This window comes from Bidens hawaiensis, unplaced genomic scaffold (genome assembly GCF_021521415.1).
Source record: "Bidens hawaiensis isolate Kalapana, Puna unplaced genomic scaffold, B.hawaiensis_p1.1 tig00046959_1, whole genome shotgun sequence".
Lineage (NCBI taxonomy): Eukaryota > Viridiplantae > Streptophyta > Magnoliopsida > Asterales > Asteraceae > Bidens > Bidens hawaiensis.
In genome coordinates, this window is record NW_027498396.1 from 16676 (window position 1) to 36760 (window position 20085).

Genomic DNA, 20085 nt, shown 5'->3' on the forward strand with positions numbered 1-20085 from the left:
GAAGATTGGGAAGAATCTGACAGTGACGCAAACCCACGTCATAAGGCGAAAGGGAAGCGTAAAGAAGCAGACTTCCACTCGAGAAGAAATTTCGAAGAAACTTTCGAACCAAAGAACACGGGGGGAAACCCACGTGACTTCTCCAAAACTTTCAGACCAACTGTTGCGAATGCGGGAACGTCCAAATTTGCAAGGGACATTGAGGAAGCAATCGCTCCAAAGAGTGCCAAACAGATGTCCAACATAGGCACTTATGATGGCATATCTGACCCGGACGATCACATGAACAGATTTATAGCGGGGGCAACCGTCAGTAATTGGACGGAACCCACATGGTGTTACATGTTCCAAATGACGCTCGTCGGGGCAGCCAGAGCGTGGTTTGATCGTCTACCGGTCCACCACATCTACGATTGGGCAGACTTCCAGCACAAATTCAGCCAGCACTTCAGTCAACAAAGAAAATATACTGAAGAGCAATGGACGATCCTCAACTGCATCCGGGAAGAAGACGAATCTTTGCTAGACTTCATCACTCGCTTCAACTCAAAGAAACTAAGTCTGGGCACTATTAGCGAAGATCTTGTTCGTGCCGCTTTCATCCTGGGCGCTGAGTACCCAGAGCTCATCCGCACGTTGATAGGTAAAGACAGCATGCCACCCACGTGGGATGCCATCATGACGGCAGCTAAACGCTTTGCCGAAATGGAGAAGCAACTGGGTAGAAATCTCCCCCAGAGCACAAACCTCTACACTCAGAGAACAAGAGAAAATAACGTCCGTACCGTCCGACAAAACAAAAAGATGAAGCTTGGTATTTGGCAGTCAAGGGTAAACTTTGACACCTCATCCAGCTCTCGCCCTCTCTTAGGCGGAAGGGACAACATGCAGTCGTCAAACCGGAATCCCAGATGGACGCCACTCACCAAAAGCGTCACCGAGATATTTGCCACCGAGAAACTCCCATGGCCAAAGGCTCCAATAATCCGACAGCGTCAAAACGCTGATCAGAGCAAATACTGTGATTTCCACGGGACAAAAGGCCACACAACGGAGGAATGCACATCCTTGAAGGATGTTGTCGAAACATTCGTCAAAGATAGGAAACTCACACACCTCGTGGCGTCAATCAAGAACGGAGGGAGGAAAGACAATCGGTACAAGGGCAATGGACGGAAGCCCATCGACATCAGCATTCACATGGTTCACGGCAACATCAGAGAAAGAAAACGACGAACAGAGCCAAGTGCGTGGAAGGAAGCAGAAGTGCGCTTCCCGCGTGTGCCAGGGGGGCCCAACAAAGAAGGCCCCATAGTCATCAAAAGCCAGCTGGGGCACTACATCACCTCCCGCACCCTTGCTGATAATGGCGCTTCATCAACGGTCATGTATAGGCAGTTCTTTGACAAGCTAGACGACGAAGACAAAGAACGCCTAGAAACAGTTTACGCCTCGATGGAAGGGTTCGACGGCAGCACAAACACCCCCTTGGGAATCCTATCTTTCCCCGTCACTCTCATGGACGGGAAGTACTCCCGCACAGAAGACGTGGACTTCGTTGTAATGAGGAAGCCACACCACACATACGACATTCTCTTCGGGAGAGATGAGATGGCAAGATTTAATGTCGTGGTGTCTTCGGTCCATGGTATGATGGGATGGCCAATAGCCGAGGGCGTCGCTATGATCACGGGCATTCCCTAGGTATGCATCGCATCTGTCTCATCTAAACCCAAACCAAAAATGGCTAAACCAACCACCTCTGAGCCAGAAGAATGGGCCTTCAATGGCAAATACCCTGACCAGGCCGTTACCATTGGCCCAACGATCACTAATCCCACACGCACCTTACTCAAACGCTTGTTGCAAAAAAATGCTGACATCTTCGCGTGGACACCAGCTGACATGACTGGTGTACCTCGAAGTAAGGCTGAGCATAAGCTCAAGTGTGACCCGGCGTTTGCGCCGGTCATACAAAAGCGTCGCGTAATGGGTGCTGAGCAGGCTAACGCGTGTAGAACCCAAGTCAAGGAACTCCTTGACGCAGGCATCGTACTCGTTAGCAAATATCAAACATGGTTTGCAAATCCCGTCATGGTACCAAAATCACACAAACAATGGCGCATGTGCATAGATTTCAAAGACCTAAACAAAGCATGCCCCAAGGATTGTTACCCGTTACCCGAAATTGACCTTAAGGTAGATTCATTAGCACCGTTTCGCCTTAAATGCTTCCTTGATGCGTATAAAGGGTACCATCAAATCCATATGGCTGTTGACGATCAGGTTAAAACCGCATTTCGGACGCCCGATGGCACATTTTGTTACCAAATGATGCCATTCGGACTAAAGAATGCCGGATCCACATACCAACGCCTGATGGACAAAGAGTTTCATGCCCAAATCGGGAGGAACTTGGAAGTTTACATGGATGAGTTGGCCATCAAAAGCCTCGAGCCAGAGGCGATGTTGAAAGACATCGAAGAAACTTTCAACACGCTCAGAAAAATAAACATGAAGCTCAACCCGAGCAAGTGTTCTTTTGGTATGGAAGATGGGAAGTTCTTAGGAGTCATCGTTACCAAAGATGGTTTCAGAGCGAACCCTGAAAAGGTTGAAGCTATTATGAAAATGGAATCACCTACTACCATCAAACAGGCTCAGACACTGAATGGACGACTAGTCGCACTTAACCGCTTTTTGGCAAACCATGCGGATAGGTCGTTCCCATTCGTGTCAACATTGAGAAATTGTTTGAAGAAAACGCACTTCCGCTGGACACCAGAAGCGGAAGCAGCCTTTCAAGAGATTCGGTCACGCTTGATCGAACTCCCAACACTCACAGCACCAGAAGTGGGGGAGGAATTAATTCTCTACCTCTCCACCACAGACAGAGCAACTGGGCAGTCTTACTAGTAGAACGAAAGGGCATCCAGATGCCCATCTACTATGTAAGCCGCGTCTTAACAAACGTGGAAACCCGGTACTCCACCCTGGAAAAATTAGTCTTAGCGCTTGTACAGGCTTCACGCAGGCTAATACGATATTTCCAAGGCCACCCAATCACCATTCTCACCAACTTCAAACTTGCAAACGTTCTAGGCAAACCCGAGTTGTCAGGGCGCCTAGCTAAATGGGAAATTGAGTTGGGAGAATACGCGATAAAGTACAAGCCAAGACCAGCCATAAAAGGCCAGGTCTTGGCCGACTTTATTGCAGAAGTCCCCGCTTCGCGAAAAAGAGTGCCAGGAAGAGGCTCAACCCTCTCCAGCACAAGACATTAACGATGTCTGGCGACTCTATACTGATGGAGCAGCCAACAACGAAGGTTCAGGCGCAGGGTTGAAACTAATTAACCCAGCAGGCCAAGAATACACTTACGCTATTCGGCTGGATTTCCCAAGTACGAATAACGAAGCGGAGTACGAAGCATTCTTGGCCGGATTAAGAATTGCGCGTAAGATGGGGGTGAAAAACTTGGAAGCCCACGTGGATTCCATGCTAGTAGCCAACCAGATAAACGGGGCGTACACGGCCGTAAACGACACAATCGCCCTGTACCTCGCACAAGCAAAAACCCTTATGCGCGATTTCAACGATTGCAAAGTTGTGCACATCAAGCGAAGCGAAAACAAATCTGCGGATGCGTTAAGCAAGCTTGCATCGTTAGCCTTCACCCACTTGGGAAAGGACATCCGCGTTGAACTTCTTAGAGCACCATCAGTCCCGCACAAGGAAATTTGTGTCATCCAAACCGGCACGGAAACATGGATGACGCCAATCATAAATTACCTTGCGACGGGTGTATTACCAGAGTCAAAGACACAGGCAAGAAAGATACGCTGTAAATCACTGAACTATCAACTTGTTGATGACATACTTTACAGGCGTAATTTTCCTGGCCCACTCCTCAGATGCGTTGACGACCAAGATGCCGACTACCTCCTAAGGGAAGTACACGAAGGCATCTGTGGAGTACACGCAGGTCCACGCGCAGTTGTAGCTAAGCTAAACAACGCAGGATACTTTTGGGCGGGGATGCAACGGACGCGCTGGCCTACATCAGAAAATGTAGGTCCTGCCAGCTCTACGCACCCAACACGCATCGCCCGAAGAACGAACTCGTTCCAGTCACTTCTTCATGGCCATTCCAGAAGTGGGCCATCGATGTTACAGGCCCATTTCCCACAGCAGCAGGGAACGTTCAGTTCCTAGTGGTAGCCATCGATTACTTCACCAAGTGGATAGAAGCAAAACCACTAGCCCAAACAACCGCAAAACATATCAAAAAATTTATTTGGGAATTTATTATTTGTCGTTTTGGACTTCCACAGAATTTGGTAAGCGATAACGGCACCAACTTTGCTGACCAGAAGCTACAAAAGTGGCTGAAAGAGCTTCAAATCACCCACACCTTTACCTCAGTGGCACACCCGCAGGGTAATGGTGAGGTGGAAAGAGCAAATAAGAGCATCGTCGACGGCATAAAGAAAAGACTCTTGGAGCATAGATCCAGCTGGGTGGACGAAGTTCCACATGTCATTTGGGTAAACAGAATGCTGAAAAAAGCAAGCACGGGCGAAAACCCCATTCAGCCTCACCTATGGCACTGAAGCCATGGTTCCAATCGAGATTGGTCTACCCTCACCAAGAGTCATAACTCAGTCGGAAGACAATGATGCGGAAAGACGGTTAGACCTTATGCTGACCGAAGAGCGCAGAGACTTAGCCGCAACGCGTGAAGAGAACTACAAGCGACAAATGCAAAAGTACTACAACACGCGGGTGAAACTCTGCAACTTCAATGTCGGAGACTACATACTGCATAACAACGAGGCTTCGAACCAGGAGCACCCAGGAAAGCTGGCCACGGTCTGGGAAGGGCCATACATTATTAAAGAAGTTCTGGGAAAGGGCGCATACCGGCTCGAAAGGCTCGATGGTACCCCCATCCCAAGAACATGGAATGGAGCTCAATTACGCAGATGCTACATGTAGATCAATTCCAAACTTGTAACGAACAGGCCTAGAGCCACTTCTAATGGAAATGATTCTCCTTATCACATTGATGCTGATAGCCTTACCTTTATACTTATGATCTGACCACACTGATATGCCGGTATTCACCGCATAAATAAGTGAGGGAGGAAGTAAGTCGTTGCGTGTGGAAAGCGGCACAACCCGCATAAACACAAATAAACAGTAAAAATTTCTAAGGGGAAGATGAGGAAAACCTTCACGCAGGTCAGATATAGATGAAGTTTGGTCATCCTACTAAGTGAAAGTGACGGTCCTACCCGCACAATCATGATAGAGGAAACAGAACATTAACCTATTATCTGACAAGCGTCGAAAGGTTAACTTATTCAAAACACTTGGAAAATTGCTAAGTTAAACAAAAATATGCATGAGCAAATCATATAATGTTTACAAGGCAAGGCATCAATAAAACATTTATATTTACGATAAAAGCTGTACAAACATTACAAAATGGCTAGGTATCTACCCGCCTACAAAAAGTGCAAATCTATCCTAACGGCTGTGAGGAATCTCAAGATTCAGGCTTCGGGACCACTCCCTCCAAACCCACTTGAACCCGCACCATTAGTTGGCTGCGGCTGTTCAAGGAAAGCTTTGAGAACAGCTAGCCCGTCATCAGCAGCAGCAACTTCATTCACCTTATCCATGACCGGATGAGAGAAAGCAGCATATTGGTTCACAGCTTGGTCATAGGCAGCCTCAGTATCAACATCGTGTAGAGGAAATCTGGAGGGCGAGATGCCTTTCTCTGCAAATCCTAGGCCAAGCAAGAAACCAACTTTCTCTCCATCCTCATGAGAAGCGTTGAGGGCCGCGTTCATGGCATCATCATAGGATGTGTTCGCGAAAATCCGATGCACAACCTACAAAAAAAAAAAAAAAATTAAGTATAAAAAGCAAAAAAAGCAAAAAGCTAAGAATATTTGAGCTATGCGTACCTGCGGCAACGCTTCTCGTAGAAGCCAATCGTTATTGGACAAGGACTCTTGAAGGGTAGCTTGAGCTTGATCGCGTGCGCGTTCGGCCTCATTCTTATTAAGGTTGGCAAGCAACACTTCCTTGGCAGCAGCTTCCTCAACGCCTTTAAGCTTACGCTCAGTGCGATCAAGCACACCCTTCTGATCCAAGAGCTCCTGTAGCTTCTTGGCGTCCTCCAGAGCCAAAGCCTCATGAGCCTACTGAAGCTTCTCCAGTTTAGCTTTCAGTTCTTCATTTTCTGCGCGTAGAGGCTCAGCAACAGCTTCAGCTTTTGAGGCCCTTTCAGTCGCATTGCGCGCGGTTTCCTTGGCCAACCTAAGCTGTTCGTTAACAGCTTGAGTAGCCTTGGAACGGGCCTCATGCCTAGCTTGCATTTCGGCCTCAAGGTCCTTGAAGGCCTTTTCCCTCTCAGCAGCGGTGGTGGCAAGCTTCTTGTTTTCTTCCCTCAGCGATCGCACTTGAGCCCCCTCCAAGCTACGCGCAGTCCTTAACTTATCGTTTTCACGACAAAGTAATTCGACACGCGGCTGCATCCGGGCGAGTAGAATTCGGAGCTCGGTGGACAACCGGCCTTCCTGGTAACTAACCATGGCCTCCCCCAATGCACCACTTGGAGCGGCATGGCGCGTCCAGTCGACGCAGTCTGCAGCCGTCCTGAGAGTTGTCCCTCGGCGGATATTCCACCTTGGGGCATAGACCTCATTGGAATCTGAAACTGCAACAACAAAAAAAAAACAGTTAAGAAAAAATGACTAAGGATGGATAACAAGCCAAAGTAACCCCACGCACCTGTAGGGTCGATAACAGGCCGATAGCCGCTAAACCCATCACCCGAACCTAAAGGATATCCATCCAAGAGGTCAAGGAGATGGGAAGGAGGCAAAGATCGGACCCCCTCATCAACAGAGGTAAGTCTAGAGGTCCCAACTCTAAACATACCTGAAGAACTGGCCAAGGACGAAGTAGTCGTTGACGCCGTAGAGACCATTGGAGATGAACTCATTTGAGATGAACTCATAACCATTGCAGTCGCCGCAGATGAGCTCATCGCAGATGAGCTCATGGAGAAAGTCACCGCCGGTCCGGTGAATGACGTGGTAAATATGGCACTGACAGCTGGCGAAGAAGTTGAACTGCTCAACGCAGCAATGAAAGTGGACGCCATCGTCGGCACAGCAGCCATAACAGACGACGTCATAACCGGAACAGTTGCTTCAATAGTAGAAGCAACATAATCAGTACCAGAAACAGGCGCAGCCGCCTGGGTCATCGCCTCGGATAGGTTGACCAAACCTATCGTCGTGGGTCCTGAACCAACTCCTCCCGCACCACTCCCCTCAAAAGCAGATAAGTCTACTTCTGCACAGAAACTTTAAGATATCAAAAACAAAGGCGGAAGGAGATGCGGAAAAGGTACACAAAAAGTACACTTACTGGTTTTCTTGATCTTGAAAGCCTTGATAGGCGGAGATGGACCCGATGAAGATGGCCTCTTCACGCCAGTTACCTTCGCAATGCTTAGCGACTTGGAAGTGACAGTCGTTGTCTCAACCTCTGAGACAATAGTCTCGTCACCACCACCAAGGTTCCTCGCCGCCTCCTCACTTTCAGTCTCGGAATCAGACTGATTCCCCAAGTCAACGAAGGTAGCAACCTTCGTTTTGCCCTTCACGCTGGCCGCTTTCTTTTTCCTTACAATAAAAGGCCCATCTGCGGATCCCTCATCAGAAGATGACAAGATCAGAGGAATTCTAGCAGAAGTGTGAGCATGAAGAGGACGAGGATTTAAGAACTCATTACCTGGCTGAGTGGCGCTTAAAATCTCATGGCCTGGCGGGTAGACCTCTGCGAATCTATCCGCAGTTTTCTCCAAAACGGGCAACTCGTTCTCATCAAGATCACGAGTACCCAACCGCGCGGGACCACCAGTCTCCCGCGGGTGCAAAAGCGACTGTAAGTCGTTCCCCTCTGAAATAAAAATGATAACAATGTTAGAAGGACAACCATAAACAAACACAAAAGACGGGGCATACCATAAGGAATATAGTTCAAACCGTATTCAAGAACGATGGGTATTTGCGGCGTCCCAGACCCGGCATCCTTCCACACGCGACTCATCCCAAGCATGACCATCCCAGACTCCGCGAAGCGGTAAACAGGAGTCTGAATCTGGGAAATCTTGGTGAACCACTCCGTCTCCTGGTAATTGGAAGCCGGAAGATTAGGGAGTGCCCTCCCATTCTTAAACGTCATCGCGATGGGAACGACACGAGCGGAAATATAGAAAAACTCCCGCTTCCAAGAGCGAAGACTACGCTCAGTAGTACAGATCTTCAAACCCTTGATCCGAGTGACAAGGGTATACCAACCCTGGACGCACCTCCAGGTATAGAAGGTCATCAGGCGGTCGACTCGAGGCTCGATATCCAAAATACGGCACACCCATTCGAAATGGCGAACTTTAGCAATTGCCATTGGGTGCACCTCTGTCAAATGAACACCGTGTTTCTCCAAAACACGGTATACGAACTTCGTTAATGGGAATCTTAGATTCCCATATAGGAAGAACGAAGCGTAAACCCCTATCTTGCCCTTAGGGGCGTCATATACCGTCTGGTTGGTTTCCGGGAACTCCGGCTCATTGGCCTCCAGCATGAATTTTTTGACGATGTAATGGTATACATCGACAGAAAGAGTACACTAACACTCGCCAGCAGTACTCTTATCGTCCTTATCGGACGTTGACGTCGGGTTCTCAGGGAAAACGTCGGACTCTTCGACGTTAACCTCTGGGTCATGAGAAGAAGAAGACATTTTTTTTAAATGTTAAGGATGAAAGAAAGCGGTTTCAGGAGAATACTCACCGGAAAAGATGAGAATTCGCCGGAAATCGCTTAAAAGAAAAAGAAGAGTGAAGTGAAGATAATGGACGAAATACACCCTCTCCACCTTATATACTCATCGCAATGAATGCGATGAATTTAATGCAGATGAGAGAGAGAGCGTAGGAGCAATGACACGGCGACACGTGGATAAAGCAAGCTGGCAACAGATGTCAAAAAGGCGCGTGCCATAAAACTCGCACCCACGCGCCTGAAAAAGCGTTCAGATTGACCGCATGCTGTCACGTCGTCACAACTTCTTGCACATCCTGAAACCGTCAGAAGACGCCAATGTCCTCTCAGCCGTTTGGACTGTCCTTATCCTTTCACCAACCCTCCGAATTTCAAAAAGATTAAAAAAGATTCAAAAATAAGAGGGAATATACCCCCTTACCTTGGGAAGCAAGAAACCATAAGACAAGTGCGGGTACAGTGTCAAGGCGAAACCCTTCACATACTTAGCACTTGCAGGGAATTGAAGCCAAGAAGATCGATCTTATGGGCCATGCTTGCGGAAAGAGAAATAACACCCCCGCATGGCGGGAACGTTGAGTACTAGATTGTTTGAAGCTTCAAGGTGGAATTGGTTGTTTAACATAACTGATCACTATGTCTAAAACTACCAAAACCTCGTGGAGAATCTACACAAGTGAAACTCAACGCTCCCGACTTGCGAAGAGGTTACACACCTACCCGCATCATACCCAAAGATCAGGCAGAAAAGTCGGGAATTTTCTGCAAGTGACATTAGGAAAACTGCGGGAAGAATCCCCACGGAGAACCTTAAAAACGAAAACCCCCTTTTCAAAACCCCTTGCTTAAAGTCCAAAAGTTCCCCTCACTTATTAACAATTCATGAGAAGAACAATGGACTGGGGGGACTTGAAGAGGTAGGTTCCCGCAAAGCCCAGTTGGATCCACAAGACTCACCTTGAAGAGGTACGTCTGCGCAAAGACCAACTGGATCCACAAGACCCACCATGCTCAGAGAGATGAAGACCTTACACGCAGTAAGCCAGCTGTTCCCGCAGGAAAGCCTCCCTTGGTACAGTACCCTGCCTGTCCCCGCAGCTGTGGGTACAAGCCAAGAAGGAAGGCTACCCGCACTAACATTAAGGCTACACGCATAAGGCACTAACTCTTATACTTCAGCAATGTCACCTGAAGAAGGAATGAGCAGGGCGGGAATATTCCCGCCCAAAAGAGCCAGTCCGTACGCTTCTAGAAGATCTTTTGTACTATACCTACCAAGGTATGGACAAATAGACAAGATCTGACAAAAGCAACCCATGAACCAATCACAGGGTGACAGCTCACTGACAATAGTACGAGGAGGAGCACGCTCCAGTACAAAATGTCACTATCAGCCGCTGCCTACCCACCAACTCCCATCGTGGCACGAACGTAGCCCATAGTTGGTGGAAAAGGAATATTATATACAGCTGGCCGTACCTGCTTGGAAACCTACCTTCGGCTATAAATACTCCAACACCCTGGAACGGTATCATCATCTTCTCTCTAGTTATTTCTCTCTATATACACTTATATTCAGAGCAACCTAGTCTGATTCTCACGCCGGAGGGTGGTTACAAGGAGGAACCCCCCCTTTCTCAGTGACGAGCTTACGGTGTCTGTTTTGCAGGTTGAGAAGAATAGTCATCTTTGCCGGACCTAACCATCGTGGGAAACATCTACTTAACCCTAAGATTATCCTTAATATGTCGGGGTCACTTAGTGTTTCTTCAGATGGTAATGGGCCGGGTTCGCGTCATGTATTGCTAATCCCACATCCATACCTGGTTGTAAAATTCAGTCTCACACCCTGCCCATTACATGTCGGGTAATTACCAGTCGAGTATAAGGTATATCCAATTAGATAGTAAAAAAATCCCATTAGGATTTTCAAGTGTATTTTTAAACCAATATAATTATCGTATTTTTTATTTATACTTAAGCTATTACAAATTAAAATATGATACATTACGTATATTTAAACGCTATTAAATAATTAAGTACTATAATTTTTATATAATTATATGTATAAACTTGATAACACATGTAAAATTTAAATAATATTTTTAAATACATGTCTTATATATAAAATAAATTGTTTTGAATGAACTTGCCAAAATGAAGGGTTATTAGACAAGGGTTAAGGGGAAAAAAATAATTTTTAAATGTAAACTTTCGGGTTTATAATTCGAGTATATAGTTTGGGTAAACTGGTATGTGTTTTCGAGTAATCAGGTCGGGTATCACCAAATTCCATACCCGGCCTGTACACACGAAAAATTTCAAAACTAATCCCATACCCGTCCCAATACCCGTTAGGTTTCGGGTATTCCCGTCAAGCTCGGGTTGTTTTGTCATCCCTACTTTGAATTTGACTCTGATTTACCTTCGGTTCTAAGGGTGTTCTTCGGGTTTTAGGATTTTCAGGTCGGGTCCTTCGGGTTTCAAAGTTTTAAATCCAGACCCGAAACCCAACTCAAATCTCACACGGTTTCTTCGGGTTCGGGTAATTCGGATTTGGGTTTTTTCGGATTGAGTTAATCGAGTTTCGAGTATCCTAGGAAAAAAACTACATTGTTAAATTTAAATGTAACCACATTCTTCTTTACACGTAATATAAATAAACCAATAACAAAACACACATAAAGCGATAAAAACATTTTAAAATAGTAAAATTTAACAAGGCTTAACCATAATAAACAAGACCGTCATAATCATCTTCAGTATGTCGTGATTAAGGTGTTGGATTATAGTTGATTTCAGTCATAAATTGATACATTAATAAACAATAAACAATCGATTCATAATAGATGGAATAAGAAAAGTTGATTTGGACTAAATTATGATAACGTTAGCAGTCTTAGCCTATAATACCTACAATATATGTTGTTTTAAAACTAAAAGTTTATTCAAGTTTTTTAGGGTTGACCCGAAACCTAGAATTTGAACTCAAAAACCAACTCGAATTACTTTGGTTCTGGTTTGGGTTTCTCGAATCGGGTTAGTTCGGGTTCGAATGCAGGTTTCCTCTGATTGAATTTCAGGTAAAAGTGACAACCTATTTAGTTCCATGCACTTGGGAGTTGTTGATTTCGGGGGAAACTTATTGTTGGTGAAAAAGAACAAACACCAAATACATATTTTCTCAATAAATAAGAATAAATGTGAAACTTTTACTTACAAAAACGTGTAATTTTGTGATTTACTCTTTAATAATTAGTTGAAATACAAATTTACACCGTTTTACTTAAAGAATATCATCAGTCGACTTGAAAAAGAAAATGTTTATTTAATTGGTTGGACATATATGATGGTTTTAAGCAAGTGGCAAGTGAAAAAAAAATGGAGACACAACCTAGTGTTGGTTGCATTACTATTTAACAGTATCCACTTTTCAGTTTTCGTACTCATTTCTTTATTTTTTCTTCGTTTTTTAATTTAACGACCATTAAATCCCAGCCACCCGATACCTCTATTGACAAAAGACCACCCTCACCCGCGATTGCATACAGTGCCAGTGACCCTTCCCGTCACTAGTCACTAATTTTAAGAGATATCAACCGTCTGAAAGCCCACCGTGGTGAAACCCCTGGCTTGCGGCCTCGCGTATGACAATTGTAATTATTTCGTAATATACTGTTTTTAAAAAACCATATCTTACCAAGTACCAACCTACCTTTTTTATTTGAGCAAAGCCCACATCCCACTTATAAATTAGGCCTACCAAATAACCAATAACCACCAGGCCCAACACACACCTTTTTATATCATGCAAGTTTTTCAATTTATAAACCGCTATTTAAATCAGGAAAACTAATCAAGTTTTTTTTTCTTTTGCGTGTGTATCATACAAATTCGGTGATATTATAAAACTAGACGGGTGCCCGCGCGATGCAGCGGGTGTTTGAACCTGTTAATCACGTACAAATATAAGTGTTTTTGGTTCGGTTAAAACCTTGAAATCGTTTAAATCGGTCATTGGTTTGACTTCTTTCTTCTTCTTCTTTTTTACTTTCGGTTTGTTGGTCAGTTTCAAAATTTTCAAAATGTAGTGAACGGTTGGTTCGCGGTTTATATCGGCAACCGGCCATATGAAACCAGAAAAAAATGTAAATTAACCTAATTGCAATATTATTCATTTTGTAATCTTTGTTGTTATTATTTCACGTTCTAGATCTTCCATTAATATTTACCATTTATGTGGCTAAAATTATCATTTTTTTTATTTATGATCATCTCAAGTATCATATTATGTTGGTGTTTAGTTAAACCGACGGTACATTTAAATTATTAATTATTTTAAACTAAATTTATTATTAAAGTTTAAACTGTGAAACCAAACTGGAACCAGGCCGTTAGTAACGATTCGGTTTCAACTTTCAATGGTTGAGTTTGGTTTTGGACGACAAAAAATTAGTATTAACGGTTGGACTCACAAGTTTAACTTAAAACCCATCAAAACCGACACTGAACACCCATACGTAACATATAAATTTATTTAAAATGAACATAAATTACAACAATATCATATCCAAATTAAAGAGAATAAAATGCTCGTTTTTATGGTGCAATTTGTTTATAAAAATATTAACGTATGAAAAAGCTATAGTCGTTTAAAAATCATGGGTGGGAAGTTAGTTTACAAGTTAAATAAAAAACATAATATGGTTAAAGATGAGGGACCAAACTTGTAAGTTGAATGTACTGTGTTTAAAATACATGTTTACCCTTACTAACACATGTACCTCATGTTTTAGGTGTTGTAAATTACTTAAAAAAAGGTGTCCTAATTTGCCCTTGTTTGGTGTGTTATATATAGTATAGATAATGAGGTCCTTACGTGTTACTGTGTTAGTAAAATAATGACGGTTTATAACGTGATCTCATTTATCTTTATAGCTTTAACATTAATAAACATGTAGGAGTGTGATACCCAGTCTAGACATGCCAAACCGATGATCAGAAGCGGGACTGAATCAAAACTGTCTTTAACTATGTACTTGCAGCCCGGTATTTAATCTGGTATTTTTACAAATTTCAATTTTCTTACGGTTAGCAACCGAATTAGCTCACGCACAAACCAAACCACCTGATTTGCTTTTATACGTTGTTGCGAGTCTTGGACAGTTGGAGTGCCTTCCACCACCTTGCAATACAATCTAATGTAATTGTTTTTTCAATTGAGTTTAACTCTAGCTTAAAAAATACACCAAAATTCTTGCGTCGAACTTTGTTTAGACTATATGACATTTCAAATAAATTAAAATGGACCAAAATATTTAGTTTCTCCTGGTAGAATGAACTTGCACAACGATGTTACTTGACAAAATACCGACAGAAGATTGCCCACTTTCAGAAGCCATGAGCGTTCTTGAGATTTAAGAGCGTTTTTGAGCCATGTAATTAAACCCAAACACTATTTAGACCAACAAATGGGGACAAAATGGCAAAAAGACGGAAAAGCAGTCAAAAACGCAAAAAAGGACATACAACAGTTATATAACGACTGGATCACGTGGTCAAACCCGGTTTAGGCAAAATAGTTGGAACCGATCTTGACTGAAGAGTAAGGTTGGAACCGAACCTGTTTCTATTAGAACCAGTTTTACAATCTGATCGGATCTTCAGTTTTCATCATAATGTGAAAACTATCATATTTGTTTCATGATGCAGAACACATGGTGATGGACAACCACAAAGACATAAGATCACATTATGTTTGTATTATATTTTAAATCTAGTTCTGAATATTTTTGATTTAATCATCTTGAATCTGCAACTTTTTTGAAGCTTTTATATTTCAACAGTTTAAAAACCCCATAACTTTGTTTTAATAATCTTGAATCCTTATTTTCATAACACAATTTACGGCTACTTAGTTTGGCCATTTTGCTCCATCGAACCAGGTTAGACAAAACGGGCTTCAAACTGATCGGGGCTCCACAAGTCCCATTGGTTACAAGCCCATGAACAGCACTAACTTACACCATAATGGTAACTCTTAATCCCTTAGGATTAACACTAACATGGACATTGGACAAGCTAATATTAGATATTGGAATATCAACTTATTCATCTAAATCAGATTAACTTAAACTATAGGTCAATTAAACTCAATATTTGTGTCAAGATGTGCACATTTAAGAAAGCAAAGAACACGAGAAGTACAAATAGAACAAGCTTAGATCGTTTAGAAACGCAAAACAGATAAAAAGTGTCTTTTAGGATGGGCATGTTTCTTACCTTTTCCCTTCTAAACCCCGCCTTACAAATTACAATACACGAAAACATAATTCACACATTTTCATTCATTACATATATATATCTTTTTCTTCGTAGAAATAACAAAAAAAAAACAGTAACTAACCCATTGCATACTTTTGGGTCCAGCTTCGTGCAGTTGTCTCGTACTTGCTCCTATCCGTCTTATACATGTGAGCAATCTCGGGCACAAGCGGGTCATCTGGGTTCGGGTCGGTCAACAAAGAGCAAATCGATAGCAAAACCTAAAAACAAAAGCTAAATCTGTCATGTCATGTGCAACTAACCAAATAACCATGGCTGTTAACTGTTTAAATCAAATAGTCAAATTAGGGCTGGCAATTTATACACGAATACGTACTTACATGACTTTAACAGGTAACAGGTAAGGCCTTAACAGGTTTCGTGTACTAAACAGGTAGACACGAACTTACCTGCTAATTTTCGTGTCTAAACAGGTAAAATACCTGTTTACCTGTTAAATACATGTTAAATACTTGGCTAGTTTTTTATAATTATGGGGGTGTTCGGGATTGCTTATTTTCACCAACTTATAACTTATTAACTTTTTGAAAAGTAATAAGGTGTTTGGGATTGCTTATATTGTGAGAGGAAAAGTTTCATAAGTTATAATGTTGTAACTTATTAACTTAATGAAAAGTTATAAGAAGGAAAAATAAGGAATCCCAAACACCCCATATATATATATAATTATAAGTTATCCTAAACCATAAATTCCTAAAACATTATCACTCTCTGTTTCTCAGCCGTCACCACTCACCACTCACAAGCATTTCCTCTCCGACTTTTGTTTCACTAAACCAGTTGTCAAATATGTGTTTCTAACCAATACTTATCGTGTTTATCGTGTATACCAGGTAGTAACATGTTCGTGTTTGGGATACAGATACACGATAAGTTTTGCATGTTGTGTACAGGTATACACATTTCGTGTTCGTGTCTTATCATGTATGGGTATACACGATATGCCAGCCCTACGAGTCAAATACTAGAACATCAACCTTGGAAATAGTTAAAGCCGGACTCCATTGTTCCTTCAAAATATCAAGACAGATGCTGCCGTTGCTGTTAATGTTCGGGTGAAAAACCTTTGTTCTGAAAGCCACCTACACGAAAACAAACACAAATGTTTAAACCGTAACACGCACATAACAAAACATCATACTCAAAGCTATGATGTACCTTAGGTGGCTTAAACGGATAATCCGGAGGGAAATGGATAGTAACTAGAAAAACACCACCCGAATACGGGCTATCGGGTGGCCCCATAATCGTCGCTTGCCAGTGAAACATGTCTTCCGCCACGGGGCCTAAAATCACACTTACAATTAACAGAGCGAGTAAAACAATTAACAAACAATTAACGAACTCGACCGATAATAATCATAAACAACACAATGCACAAATTGAACCCAACATTCATAATTCATCCATTAGTCAATCTAAGGTCAAAAACATAGAGATCTGATCATCTTCCTTACAAATCTCACAAACCCAGAAACCAAATCAATCAATTAATCATTTTTATATAAAAAAAATGAGCAAATATGACGATGGAAGCTAATACGATACCTGCGCTGCAAGAGGTAGGAGGATCTTTCTGGAGATCCTTGAGTTCTTTCAAGATCCGTTTGGAAGCCATCAACGTTTATATATCCTTATTATTAAATCATGACATAGATATTAGATACATATATATCAGATATACATATACATACATGAATAATAATAATAATAATATGACGATTACCTGGAAGAAAGATCCTCTCTCACCTCTGAAAATAATCAGTAGTCGTCTTTTTTTCTTCTTTCTCAAAATTCGGAGGAACAAATATAATATTATTATTATTTATATATTCATCATTCATTATTCATTATTATTATTATTATTATTATTATTATTATTATTATTATTATTATTATTCTTTTCTCTCTTCTGTGTCGGCTATCCATTCGTGGTTTTATCAAATCGGCCCGCCCCGACCGGACACTCTTTATCATTTTATATTTATAATATAAGGTTTATGACTTTGGGTAATATCATCAAATCAGAGTGGCGCAGCGGAAGCGTGGTGGGCCCATAACCCACAGGTCCCAGGATCGAAACCTGGCTCTGATAAGAGTAGCTTCCGAAATTTTTTATTTTTTTATATTATTACATTTTTGTGTTAATTGTTTTTTTAGTTAAAAACGAACTTGTTTTGAGAAACAATGAGTGAGTCACCTTGGTGAGTCTTTGATTTATTATATTAGGAAAAATAGATGAAAAAACAGGATACGTATTTGACAAGCATATGTATCTCGTTTTCTTTAACCTGATGAAGCACGTGATTCTATTATTTTAGTGAAAATAATAATAATTATATCTTCTCTCGCAAAAACCAATCAACTTAACTACCGAATCATTTTAACACTTTTTAGCATGCATTACTCAATTTTTTCACCTATAAAAAGATTTTTTTGGCGTGCAAATATGTTGTTTTATTTGGTTTTAAAGTCTGTGTCACACATGAGATAATTCAAATTATAAAATTACAATAAATCAAACAATTTTTTAGCACATATGAAAAAATGTATTACATATGTGTTTGTATCTATACTATGTGTACATAAATTGATTTTATTTATATCACAAAATATTTTTTAATGAACTTAATAACTAAAATGCACATGAAAAAACGTACCCGAGAATGCTTCTTTTTATTAAAAATTTCATTCTTAGTATTATATATGTATAATTGAAAGAATTTTGGTTATGAACTAATTTCGGAAATAAGACTTCTCATACGATAGTAGCTTTAACCACTCAGCCTAAATACTAAAGGAGTGTTATCTTTATTGATATATTTATCAATTTATCACATATCGAAGGAAATGAGAACATTAGATTGTAACGACAGATGTTTTTCAAGAACTATGTTTTTTCCGAGCTACACCATGAAAAAGATTTTGATAAGTTTCAGGTGGCTTCTCGACTTTTTCATATTGACAACATAAAAAATAACATGTTAACCCATTCAGTTTTGTGAATATTTTGTTTCATTTGAGCATAGTTTCATGACATGCTTCCCATGCAACGTTATGATGACTATTGAAGGGGAAAGTTAATTTTAACATAAATATCTCAAATTTGATAAACGTTAGAAACATTGATAGGCATGTGGGTGACATGCCGAAAGTGTTTGCGATCTTTTCTAATTGTTTAATAGTCAGGGGGGAAAATAGTTTATTTGTCAAATTTCGAACCTTTTGAATATTTTCAAAAAACGCCCTTAAAAATAAATTTGAAATCTGAATCATGTTTAAAATTCTAAATTTCATCCGTTAACATTTTCAAGTCAACACTTTGAACCCATAACAAATATAACGATAAATCTATTTACATTCTCAAACTTTTATAAATATTCAAAGATATCCCATTTTTGACCCGTAACAAATTTTGACATGAATGTATTTAACTTGTACCAAACAATCTATTTACCAACTTTTGACCCATATAAATCAAATTTAAGTTCCACAAAAAACCGAAATAATCCTTGATAAAAAAACTAAGAAATTAAATATGATAAACTTTGTTATGTTTGAAAGTGATTCGTATATAATATCCTTGCATTTTAACCGAAAAAGTGAATTGATAATTTTAAAGCATGTATTTATAATTTATAAATTTATATGACAATTAACAACAACAACAACAACAATAATAATAATAATAGATAAATGAATTGATTTTAAAAAAATGGATCAACTTTTAAGGATATATTTATAATATAATGATTATAAAATTTAGTTTGTAAAATGAATACATATTCGAGTTTTGTTTTTCTTTACAATCTTCTACAACATACATGGAATAGTATGTTAATGATAACATTTGAACTTTTCAATCTTTGAGAAACATGATTTCTTGTTGATTTTTGGATTTCAACAAGTATTTTGGAACATATAGTAAATTAATATGTTAATATTTATAATTTTTATAAAAATATATAAATATAATGTAAAAGAAAAATGTGAATAATTATTGATTTATTGCATATATTATGCCCAATTAAGATTTTAGTTTTGGATGGAAAAAATTGTAAGAATTAACCAAAAGATGACAAACGTCCACAATTATTTATATAAGAATATGTAGATAGATTAGTTTCCCGTTTATTATACGAGTTTAATTAAAAGTTTGGTGATATTAGAAGACTTAATAAAAGCTTGTAAGTAAAAAGTAAGTTTATTTATAAAATTCAATTTAAAAAATATAGGACTTTATTAGTATGTTGGTATCCACTCAATGAAGTTTTTTTTAAATATATAGGATTTGATAAGTTTATTTAGAAAATTCTTTTTAAAAAGTATATGATTTATTGATTAAAATTGAATTCGGGTTTAATCAAGAGATTTGAAAATTTGAAATTCTTTATCAAAAATAAAAAGTTTGACATGATTAAATTTTCACTGGAAAACGAATTTTGAAATGAAATTTCAAATTTGAAAGACATAATTATATCTTAATCTACTATTATAATAAACAAAAATGTTGGTTGAAACACAAACCCCTTAGTTAGTATAATATTTTGACAAGTGGCACACTCATGTAATTTCTAATTAAATTTATTATTTAAAATACAATTTTAATTAAGATTTAAAACATTCCTTATTAGGCTTATCAATCATCACATCAATATTAAATTTACACATTATACTTACATGTATAAATTATTTAAAATAACAATTTAATTAAAATTTAAAACATTCGCTATTAATATTAAATTTAGATATGTTAATTACTATCTATTTATTTGATTTGATTTAATTTTTGTTATTGTAATTGAGCTATCAAGAACTCCCCTATTGGATATTTCGAACGGTATGTCGCATTTACCATTCTATTTTG

The 20085-nt window shown here is 40.0% G+C and overlaps 1 protein-coding gene across 1 annotated transcript; it reads right to left on the reverse strand.

Moving 5' to 3' along the window:
* Positions 1-15091: 15091 nt before the first annotated feature.
* LOC143596762 (ubiquitin-conjugating enzyme E2 28) lies at positions 15092-16895 on the reverse strand. The gene is made up of 4 exons (XM_077075450.1): positions 16767-16895; positions 16377-16504; positions 16196-16300; positions 15092-15418 (listed from the first exon to the last, which is right to left on the reverse strand). Exons 1-4 carry the CDS (start codon positions 16834-16836, stop codon positions 15275-15277), a joined length of 447 nt encoding a protein of 148 aa, XP_076931565.1. The 5' UTR covers positions 16837-16895; the 3' UTR covers positions 15092-15274.
* Between the last annotated feature and the right edge of the window lie 3190 nt (positions 16896-20085).

Excerpts from the sequence above, each read along its gene's own strand:
- LOC143596762 (XM_077075450.1), bottom strand. The coding sequence starts at position 16,836 with ATGGCTTCCAAACGGATCTTGAAAGAACTCAAGGATCTCCAGAAAGAT. Across the intron at positions 16,505-16,766 it reads TCCTACCTCTTGCAGCGCAG|GCCCCGTGGCGGAAGACATG; the intron begins GTATCGTATTAG and ends GTGTGATTTTAG. Across the intron at positions 16,301-16,376 it reads ATCCGTTTAAGCCACCTAAG|GTGGCTTTCAGAACAAAGGT; the intron begins GTACATCATAGC and ends GTTTTCGTGTAG.